Source organism: Aquarana catesbeiana, linkage group LG05 (genome assembly GCF_042186555.1).
Source record: "Aquarana catesbeiana isolate 2022-GZ linkage group LG05, ASM4218655v1, whole genome shotgun sequence".
Taxonomy (NCBI): Eukaryota; Metazoa; Chordata; class Amphibia; order Anura; family Ranidae; genus Aquarana; species Aquarana catesbeiana.
The window spans coordinates 287,919,507-287,931,725 of record NC_133328.1 but is presented as its reverse complement, the minus strand read 5'-3'; the positions used below and the strand labels follow the sequence as shown (position 1 = coordinate 287,931,725).

Genomic DNA, 12,219 nt, shown 5'->3' with positions numbered 1-12,219 from the left:
ATATAGAGGTCTTTTTTCAACCTGACTAACTATGTAACTATGTAACTATGTAATAAGGGGAACCACAGGTTCAGAAGCACATACCTAAGGGTGACAACGCCTCTTCTTTACTAACTGGCGGTGTTACCAACTTAAATTATTTTTGCTGATAATGAGGATACAGAGGTGAAATTCAGTTGATCGCTAATGCCAAAGATTCTAAATAAAACCACTAGGGACATGAGCAACATGTATATAAATTAAGATTTTCAAGTTGATATAAACTTTACAGTCTAACTTTGGCTCAGCCCCTTTATTGCATCCCCTCCCTATTTGGAGTACACATGTATTTTATGTTTTTCTAAAATACTTACCTTCCATATGCCTTTAGGCTGCTCAAGCGATGAGAGGGGTCTGCTGCCTTTTTGGATCTTTTTTGGCAATGGGCAGTTCTCGATAGGGCCAAGAACACAGATGATATGATGGCATCAATGTCATTCTCTGCATCCTTACACTGTAAATGCAGGGTGTCATAGTAATGCTCAATGAGGGGGTCGGTCCTGCACTTACTTACTTATGTCCTCAGTCTTCAATGGTTGAAGGACACTGGACTGAGGACATCTTTTGATGCAAGGGAATTACTGTGGGGAAAGCACCGGAGAGAAGATAAGTATTGCAGCTTTGGAAAAATAAAAGCTCAGGGTTGGACTTTAAGCAAGGTTGCTAGTTATGTACACATGACTGCACCAGATAGCATTTACGAAATTGTATAAGAAATACATAACAAAAATGTTTTTTTAAAAAAACAAGCAAGTAGACATTTAAAGGCCACATCAAAGATTACATTCAGGTGAATGTTACAACACATTTAAAAAATACTTTCCCTTTACATATAGCAATGGTTACTATCAAGACAACATATTTTTAAGCCCCAGGTCATCTTCTCTGAGTCTGTGCTTCATGGCAGCTATGCGGGTAGTTAAATAATTTGCCAAAGAGTAAAAAAAAAAAAATGATGCTGTTTGCTGTGAAATGTTATCAGCCCTTGCCACATCTTCCCTGCATATGGAAAACCTTTAATGGGGTACACACTTGAAAAGGTCCTCCTTCAATTATAATGCCAGATGCAGCAGAATGTGCAGTTACTGCACCGTTTTTCTTTGTGACAGACTACTTCAGCATTAAGTCACTGATTTGAAGTGACTTTCTAAGATTTTCCAGACAAGTACTATATATATCGCATCAAGTCAATTGTCAGTACAGGAGCACACAACAATTTTTTTGTATTCATAGAAAATGTACAAAGTTTAAAATGTATATTTGCAGGAAATTACCAGACTAATAAACTGGATAAAAAAATTCAGACAATGTCCTCTGTTTTTTTTTTAAGGAATTTGGGCTTGTTCTTGCTACAATTAGGACCTATGGCCATAGGGTCATTTAAGAGTTTGCAGCATTCCCAGTGTGTCTAGTGCTCAGCCAGGTGTCCATAAGTAATAAATGATTGGATATTTCCAGATATGTGCACCTGCCATGACCTTTACAAAAAATAAACCCCTTGCTGGAATTTCAAAAAGCGAGAATACCAAAAGGTGGGTGGAAACTTTAAGTGAGGTGGAAAGTGAGCCAGGCATATGTTAGGGAAAACTATCCATAGGTTCATAGGACAGATGGTTAGTAACTCACCCAACAATTGCCAGGCCAAAACTAAAACATCACATTTGGGTGCAATTACTTTTTAGCATCAATGGAATGTGCTTTCCTTGCACCTTCCAGTGTTCAGCTGAGAAACGTTTGAGGTCCTCAGATGAACAGATGAGAGCTACACAGCTAAAGCCAATGGAGCTGATTGGCTAGTGGAGAGACTTCAATGAAAATCATATTTAAAGTGGACAAGATTTTGCTTATCACATAATGCAATAATTGAAGTGAATATTACATAATTTTTGAGTTACATAGTTACATAGTTAGTCAGGTTGAAAAAAGACACAAGTCCATCCAGTCCAACCACAAAAAAAAAAAAAAACGTACAATCCAATATACCCAATACTATACCCACAGTTGATCCAGAGGAAGGCAAAAAACCCCAGCAGAGCATGCTCCAATTTGCTACAGCAGGGGAAAAAATTCCTTCCTGATCCCAGAGAGGCAATCGGATTTTCCCTGGATCAACTTTACCTATAAATGTTAAGATTCTCAACTCCTTTAGTAATTCAGCCTCACTGTATTATACAATATGAACTGTACTTCTCATTGAACTAAACCAATACTGTGCCTTCCACCTACATTTTTTTTTACTTGAACAGCCATATCTGACCTACATAAAAAACAAATAAAAAAGCTGTGTTTTTTTGGGCCTGATTTACTAAATTGTAAAGTCTGGTGAAATGAACTTGTATTGAGGTAATCATCCAATCATGGGCAAGAGAAATTCCATTTTTAATATGCTCCTCCACATGACTAGATGTTTATGTACAGTCAATTTACTGCACTTCACCTACCTTTATAGTTTAGTAAATCAGTCACCTACCTTTATAGTTTAGTAAATCAGTTCTATCGTGTTTACACAATATGCGCAACTGTGCCAATCAGAACACTCACACAATCTAGGCATAGCATGAGATGCTTGGGTGTATCAGTCCCTTGCCAGAACTATGTATATTGCTACATTTTACTATAAGTAAGTTATTTTAACCCATTACTCTGAATATGATGCAATTTGAGGTAAACATAAAAATACAGCTGATCTCTATATAACCAAGTGACAGTGTGAAATGCTAGCATTATTACAGTTAAATAGAAAATATAACATGATTACATTTGAACTTATCACTACTGAAGACATATGGAATGGCTAGATGATAATATGGACAGTAAAATGTTGCATGGGGTCTGAACCTTTTTAGAATATTTTACCATGATTTGGGAAATATTTTAAAAGTTTACATTAATAGTATGAGTTGGATCATAGCAATCATTGCTTTTTCACAACAAAGCCAATGTGTTTATTAAATGATGATATTAAGATACATGTAAATTAATGAGCACTTTTAGAAATGTTCTTAAATAAAGGAATGCAATGTACCTATTTGTTTTAGCATATCATTTTTTATCTTGACTTATGCCTTAACTATTTCTTACAATAGAGCGGTATTATTGTCAGTGTGTCTTGCAAAGGTTGTTGATACTGTGCAGTTGTCAAAAAAAATATGTTTTGTTGCTTTCTGATTGCCTATCCCCCCTGGCAGGATGCTGACACAAACCGCCTCAAAATGATAAGGAGAAAAGGCATTTTGACCATTGGAAGCAGTTGTCAAGTAACAATTTGCACCTGCTTCTGAGGACAGCATAAAAATACAAAAACAGCTCCCAGTAATTTCATTTTATTTTCAGAAATAATTTGGAACAACCTGGAATTGATTCAAAATTTCCAACCAGTTGACTTGTGTTTGATCATGGTTATCTTCTGACAATTTCTACCATGGGCACTATCCAGTTTTCAGGTTAACGTGTTAAAATAGTGAGGGGCAAATAAAGTACTAAAAACAAATTAATAAATACATAGGTAAATAAATACAAATCCTCATGCTGCTGGTTTTCACAGCACTGTACAAATATGGCTTTTGTAAGGTTAAATGTTACAATAACTGCTCAAGTATAAGTTTTTCAACCTTATTAGTGAGAAATGACACTGTAAAGGTCAAGCACTACACGTTTTGTCAGTAGAATTTCCCATTAAGGTTAATAGGACAATGACGGCCAACCTGCTAGACTTTTGAGGCCTTTCATTTGTTTCCAGATTCCTCCAGAAGGTTACAAATTACAATTTTAATTTTAGACTTTTACAAAAAAAGGTAGAAAAATCAAGTAAACTGCAGAGGAGACCTGCTGTAAGGAAGATATACTGGCAGAGATATAGCGGCAATGTTTAATAACATTTTAGCAACTGCAATAGGGCCTAATAACAAAGTACAGGGAGTAATAGTAATGCTAAGTGAAAAGAATGGGCCAACAGTCATGCATGACACTTAAGCTGGATACACACTATACAATTTTCTGTAGATTTTTTCTTTCAGATTTAACAAAACCATATAATATGAGGTCAAACCTTAAGAGTTCCAATTTGTATGCAATCGGGTAGGCCCTTGCACTACATGGTTTTGGTAAATCTAAAGGAAGTCAGACGAGAAAAGTTGTATAGTGTGTATAGGGTCTTAGTAATAGATCATTCTTATCTGCACTTATTCAGTGAGAAAATAACAGCCACAACTTAAAAAAAAAAAACAAACACAAATTTTGTTTGTACCTAACACGAGCGGGGCAGATAAATAGACACTGCGGTGGAATGCTAGTCACAGAACACAAGCTACCAATGCAAGACCATAGAACTTTAGTAGCATTAAATGGACAAACAGTAGTGAAAGTGAGTAATATATGGAAAGCTATAATAAGCCTTAAAAGACAAAGAGTGCATTTCATTTCTGTTTAGTGGTAATGTTTGTTTATATTGCTTTTTGGGAGTATCATTTATTACAAATAACAATAATATTTAGTGAATGATTTACCTGTCATACTGGTACTGGCTGAGGGTATGATCATAAGGATAGTAGGCAGCAGTCTGAGTGATGCCTGCATGTGCAGATCCAGTGCCATCTTTTGAATCAAATGTGTTCTGTAAACAGAAGGTCAATTGTACTTTATATGGCTATAGACACATATATTATCTGATTTACTGTTCATGCCACAGCAGACAGACACATACCCCATATTTACAATCTAATTTTTTTATCAAACCATTGCAGGCACTGTATAATAACACTAATATAGCACTTCTAAACACAAGACAAATTAGCTCATTCTCATGACAGATTTGGATATGACCTGTGTATATATAATGAATAGCAACATTATACATTTCCTTCCAGAACTCATTTTATGGTTAATATGTTTGTAGATAAGAGAAACAATTCATACACATTTAATACATATTCTGCTCTACAGAAAAAAAAGATAAAGCAACTGACAACATCCATCTCCTGCTGTCACATCTTGTTTATCTTTTTGAGAATAGGGAAGATAAATCCTCTATGCTAATCTGAAGAATAACTGTAATACTAGCTGATAAGGGAAACAGCAAGCAGGGGTGTTCTTCTTCTTCTTCTTCTTTTTTTTTTTATTACATTGTGTGTGTGTAGGTGTGAATAATTAATGTGTGTGAGTGTGAAAACACACAAAGCACTACTTTTCTATTCTGTCAAAGCAAACCCCCCCCATACATATAAAGGAAGCAATGGTCTTACCAGGGAATAAAAGGCAGAGGCATCAGTGCCATAGGTGACATAGTTTCCATAGCCCTGGGATCCGGTGTAAGGGTTGCTATAAACTCCTAAAGCAGCTGCAGAGTTGAGCTCATGCCTGGCAGTGGCCAGTAATCTGCTCTCATATACAGGACAATAGACTGGGGTCTGAGCAGAGGCGGCCGCAGCTGTATCTGTCAGAGTCCTTCCACTAGATTCACAGCAGGTAGACAAGGAATTGGTGGTCATCAAGAACTGGGGAACACATAAAAAAAGGCATGCAAAAAGATCAGCCAGACCATAGCAAAATTAATTTAAAAAATAAATAATAAAAAAAGAGTACTAAATACAAAAATAAATGAATAAATAAATAAATAAATAAATAAAACGCCTAAAGTCCTAAATAAATAAATAAAAAAATAAATGGGATCCGCTAAAGGTTTTTTTTTTCCAATAAAAAGTTGCAATCACACCATCGCCCTGATGCATAAATGTGACAAATCTGCGATCAGATGAATATAATAAATTGTGCTATGGAAATCTCCAGTTCTGATAAAGAAATGTATTTCCGTCAGCCAAAATGAATGTACAACCTTGCAGGACATAAAATACTTGGGTTTACAGGTTGGACAGCTTTGTCCTGTATAATCACTCTTTTTTTCTTTTTTTTTCCCCCTCCAGATCCTATCTGTTACCATAGATCGCGATGTTATCACGACAGTGTTTAAAGTGTGCCTGGTCTGTGATGAGGACAAGGTCTTACCTGTGGGGTGGATGAGTAAGGATAACCAAACTGAGGATATGACATGATACATCAACTCCTGGATCCCAGGGAAGGCAAGAGATGCTGGAGCTACAGCTGTACTCTCTTCTCTAACAATAGCTCGGTGACCACAGCTTTCCAGATGCTTACAGGAGAAAGAAGAAAACCATTTTTAATATATTTTTTTTAACCCCTTTAAAATCTTCCAAGCTACACTTCTACTAAATTCTTGAAGTCCCTTGAAAAGTGTCCAATAGGACACCATAAAAACGTCTCTGTCATCGAGCAACAACAATCAAAACACTCAAAAACAAAGCAAGAATATAAAAAAATAAATATATAGAAAAGGCATCAGGTCAGAAGCAAGTTGCTTTAAACAGTGCTTGGAGTGACGTCACGAAACCCTTTAATTCCCAGAACTGTTTTTTTTTTTTTTTTTTATGGATTCGGATGCTGTGCATCCAAGGGTGCAAAATACTAGTATACAACTATTGCTTTTATGGATCGTTCAAGTGATCTTACAAGCTAATTATAGGTGTTCCTATAGCACTCAGGCAGGTTGAGAAAATGAATGATTTGATCTAAACAATCACCGAAACACCCATTAATGATTTTTTTTTCTCCGTATTCACTGAAGGGTGGTAAGCAATTTAATTAGAAATTAATTAATGAGCATCTGTTTCTTCCCACCTTACTCTAAATAATCAGTCTCAATTACAAAGGAGAGCCATGTAAGGACATAAATGGGACTTTTTTCTCCTGATCCTGATACATACGAGTACTTTCACTCATTTAAAGGTCTCGGATTAAATGTCAAATCCGTTTCTTTCTTTTCTTTTTTTTTATGCTTTCCTGTCTTGCAACTCGACATTTGCCGATAATTAATTCTACTTTTTAATTATTACATTTTATGTATGAAGGACACCTATTAGCTTAAAACATTTGGGTCAGTGCAAAGTTTTGCATATGGTTTTGTGATTTTTTTAATTATTATTTATTTTGTTTAGAACAAGAATGGTTTTCTTATACTGTAACATTCTATATTAGATGTTTATTAATAATTAGTGTCAAACGTATGAAATCACAGTTTCAGCATAATGTCCCAGAGTCGGGGATCACTCTCCAGTTTATTATATACAGTGACTTCTATCAGAACTAATATATTAAAAAAAGAGTGTCCCGAATGTACAATAATTAATTTTAAACAAATGAGGACGAGTTACATTATATTTTGAGAGTCCTTTGGGCTTAGCACTAATTTTCAGCAAGTGTCATTATTGGAAAAGATAAGCTGTGTTTTAAAAGAGACTTCAATGAGTGTGAGGATGACTGGTTGGAGAATGAAATGTGGGAATAAAAAGAAGTGTCCTGAACTTACAAGAGGCAATAAAAAAAGTATTGGTTACAATAGATTTTGATAGTCCTTTGGGCTTAGCATTAGTTTTCAGCAAGCCTCTCTGTAGGAAAGGGTTAGCTTTCAATAAGTATGAAGATGACTGGTGGGGGAATTAAAGATGAGAATAAAAAAAGAGGTGTCCTGAAGTTACAAGAGGTAATAATAAAAAAAAGTACTGGTTACAATATGTTTTGAGAGTCCTTTAGGCTTAGCACTAGTCTTCAGCAAGCCTCTCTATAGGAAAGGGTTAGCCTTCAGTGAGGATGACTGTTGTCTGCCATGTATTGCCCTGACACAGGACAGGCTGGGCCAGGACAGCAGAGGAAGTCTTCTCCTAGGCATGGTGTGCTGACTTGCTGAGATAGCTTCCTGGGTTCAGACATGTGGATAGCCCCAGGGTCACACTCTAATTAATGACGGTGTTCTCTTCTTTTCCCCAGCTGGAAGACTACCTCCCAGAGACGAATCTGCCCACTCCTGACAGCTCGATTGAGGGTGATTGATGACTATCTGGAGACCACTGTACGTCTAATATAATATATACCGCTTAATTGCTTTCATTTACAGATGAAAACACCTCTCATCACATTACAGTAAACTCTCCAGCAACATGCTAGATCGCTAGAACTATATTTCAGAAAGTGCCACTTAGGAAAGTTCCTCTCACTTGCTCATATTAGACTATTGGCTTCACTGAACTGGATCAGCAGATGAGTATTGAAAATCATCTACTTAGGTAATTAATCTATCCTAATGGCCCTTAATATGTTTACAGCAATTACACGAATACATTTAGATATATACAAATTGAGAGTTCCACAGATTCGCTGGATGTATATATGCATGCAGTGCTGTATGCAGGATGATATATATATATATATATATATATATATATATATATATATATATATATATATATATATATATATACTTTGTGAGCTCTAAGGATCCCACTTCTAGGTTTTCTCAGGGGATTCCTCATCCTTCTGATAATAACATATGAAATCAACACAGCTGACAAGCATGCCATTTTAATAAGTGTCTTCCTTGACATCTGCATAACAAAGGCTGTCAAATGAAAATCACTGAGAGCAAAAAGAGGGAAATAAATGAAATAAGTGCCAGCTTAGTTGGTCTAAATGTTTACATGCCATTCTGCTTTATCAATGAGAACTCTAATATTGAATAATAAAGAAAGCAGATCGATACGGGTGGTCTTCTGATCCCTGTATCTGATGGGAGAAGAAGCTTTAACACAATGCTTCCTCCTTAAATTTCCAGGGAATGCCCAGGACAGGACGTGTTCTCATGTAGGTTAACATTTCAGTTTGCAAATATATGGTAGATCAGAGCATGTCAAATGTGAATGGCCGGGGCCTCTGCTTAGTATACACAAGCACCTGAACATGGGCTTTGATCGCCAGACATCAAGATAAGCGAGCCCTGGAAATGCACCGATTAATTCATCTGTCATTTCTATATTTTATTACAACGTTTTGATATATAGGTAATATTATCACTCATCTGCACAGAATCCCAAGCTGGCCTGATCTCTGACAGCAGGCAGTCTATGACTATACACATACACCCTGACTGTAAGGGCATACAGAATAGATATACAGACATATAAATAACTTACTTGTATTTTACATACCTATTATGCATCTATACATACTGTATACACTTTATTCACATATAGAACAGATATGCACAAATATAAATAACTTCCTTGGACTTTACATTCCCAGCATATATCTAGACATATACACTGTATACACAAATTTAAGAACATATAGAATAGATATGCACAAATATAAATAATGTACTTGGACTTTACATTCCTATAATACGTCTATACATACTGTATCCACTGTATCCACAAATAATGAGGACATATAGACTAGATATGCACAAATATAAATAACTTACTTGGAATTTGCATACCTACTATACATACATATACACTACACCCACATACAATGAGGACATAGAATAGGTATGCAGAAATATAAATAACTTCCTTGGACTTTACATACCTATTATACATCTATACTGTATCCACGTAGAATGAGGACATATAGAATAGATATGCACACATATAAATGACATCCTTGGACTTTACACACCTGTTATACATCTACTATATACATATACACTGTATCCACATATAATGAGGACATATAGAATAGATATGCACAAATGTAGATCACTTCATTGGACTTTACATACCTGTTATACATATATACATATACACTCTGTAGAGTGAGGACATTTAGAACACTCATAGACAAATATAAACCACTTTATTGCACTTTACATACCTGCATAATACCATACATATGCGCAAGAACTGTATACACATATAATGAAGACATTTAAAACAGATGTCCACAATTCTAACCCACTTCATTGGAATATATATATATATATCCATATATATATATATATATATATATATATATATATATATATATATATATATATAATGAAAACATTTGAGAAAAAATGAGAACAAGTATAGACCACTTCATTGGACTTTACATACCTGTTCACTGCCTTTGGTAAGTAAGAATCGATTCTCATTTATTATATTTTAATATTATAAAGAATGATCAACTCACATACTAACAAATTGCCTTCTGAGTGTAAGCAGCCTGTGATGGCACAGTAGAACTCAATTTTATAAAAAGCCATAAATAGAACACATCAATAAGGGTGACCATACCTATTATAATTTGATTGTACAATCTCTTCCCAAAACTTTGTGACATAAGGGTAAATATTAACAATCGATTCCGTTTGAATTCAGTGTGCAGGCCCTGACATTCCTTAGTTGGTGGTAGATCTAAAGGAGATTGCACAATCAAATAGTATAGTTTATGGTCCCTGATACAGTTATGTGTGATGGCCATACATGCTTCGATAAATGGTCAATTTATTTTCCAATCGATCACCCCCAATAGGAATAATTAATCTACAGCATACAACCAATTTCATCAAAGTGGCACACACAGAAAATTGGAGTCTGATCTACAGTTAAAAGATACAATCGCAAGTTATCATCTCTGTTCTCACTATGCAATCTCATAATCTGAGTGATTGAAATACGATCAACTTCATGAGCAAAGTGTCTCAGTGCTGCCATCAATGGAAAACGATCGATTATTTTATGCCCTGGCTGATCAACACAGGTTGATCAAATCTGGTCTAAATCGATTGTAAAGGAAGTTATGCCCATGCAATTGGCTGCTTGATCGGATAATAAAATCAAAGCGTGTATGGCCACCATAGGAGTTGAAGAAAGTTTTCCCCAACTACATGTAGGCAGCATAGAGAGCACACAGCACATGGGATGATAGGCACCATACTCCTTAGCTATTGTCAAAGCCAAGTACCAAGTTTGTAAGATTTTCTATCTGCCATATGATCCTTGAACTTCTAGCTGACCTCCATACAGAGTACATAAGCAGAGGTCAGCTAGAAGAAGTTCAATCATCAGAGCCAATGACACCATAGCAATGCCTACAAATGCCATACCTAGAAGTAGTGACTATTCTTTGTAAACAGTTCTCCATATTATGAATGAACCTGCTTTCTCTTCCCTCTCCTCTACCAGTCCTCACACCCCTTGTAGCCATTATTGTCTGAAAGCAGCAAATAAACACAAATATATTACCTGGATGGTGGCAGACTGCAGACAGTCTTCTCCCTGCTGGCTTTCCTGAAGACTAGAGATTTCCTCTCGCCTGCTCTGTCTCACTTGGTAAGGAGATGCGAGGGAGTAATGTAGACATTTCTGCGTGTATCATACCTGACTAGTGTGGAGTAGAGCTCAGTCCCCAGGCACCGCAATCACTTCACTAACCCTCTCTACTCGAGTGACGTTATAGTGAGTGAGCAGCTCCACTGAGCACGGGGCTCCTCTGATTAACACTGAGGAGCCACTGAATGAGGAGCCACTAAGATCCTCAGTCACTGCAAACTTCCTACACATCACTAATCATCCATTATCTATCCATCATCAATTATCTATCTATCTATTATCTATCTATCTATCTATCTATCTATCTATCTATCTATCTATCTATCTACCTATCTATATGTTTGTCTATCTATTATCTATCTATCTATCTATCTATCTATCTATCTATCTATCTATCTATCTATCTATCTGTTATCAATCTATTATCTATCTATCTATCTATCTATCTATCTATCTATCTATCTATCTATCTATCTATCTATCTATCTATCTATCTATCTATCTATCTGTTATCAATCTATTATCTATCTATCTATCTATCTATCTATCTATCTATCTATCTATCTATCTATCTATCTATCTATCTATCTATCTATCTATCTATCTATGTGTTTGTCTGCCTTTTATCTTTGCAATTTACAAGCCATTACAATTCCTGTCTGCATACACTGAGATAAAATAGACGTTTTCTAGTTATTCTACAATCCACAAAAAAGACTACATTAGATTTTTGTGAGCCGGTTCCCTGACATGAACACCTTGCCATGCACACACAGGGTTATAAGGTGAGTCCTGATTTGCATTGGCCTCATTTAGCAGACACAGTGAAAGTGGTTAGTTGAACATGATTTGATCCAATTGTACAGTGTATGTGGTTTGTACCTTTCCTTCCCCTATTAGTCCCTATACTTTCATGCTATAGGATTCAGATATACATAGCAGTGGAGCTGGAGGAGATGTCTGTTAAAGGGCACAGTGTTAAATCCTGTTCCCCTAAATTAAATACGTCCAGATGATGATG

The 12,219-nt window shown here is 35.8% G+C and overlaps 1 protein-coding gene across 2 annotated transcripts in view; it reads right to left on the bottom strand.

Annotated features, from left to right (window-relative positions):
• The window catches only part of IRX4 (iroquois homeobox 4), a 49,624-nt gene extending 37,608 nt beyond the window's left edge, over positions 1–12,016 (bottom strand). The window contains exons 1-4 of one of the 2 annotated variants that reach the window (XM_073630770.1): positions 11,112–12,016; positions 6,040–6,184; positions 5,280–5,531; positions 4,545–4,651 (exon numbers count right to left, since the gene is read on the bottom strand). In XM_073630770.1, coding sequence (XP_073486871.1) covers positions 4,545–4,651; positions 5,280–5,531; positions 6,040–6,084 — 404 coding nt within the window. In that variant the 5' untranslated portion in view covers positions 6,085–6,184; positions 11,112–12,016. The remainder of the gene's footprint in view (positions 1–4,544; positions 4,652–5,279; positions 5,532–6,039; positions 6,185–11,111) is intronic. The other variant, XM_073630771.1, reaches the window with a different exon arrangement.
• Between the last annotated feature and the right edge of the window lie 203 nt (positions 12,017–12,219).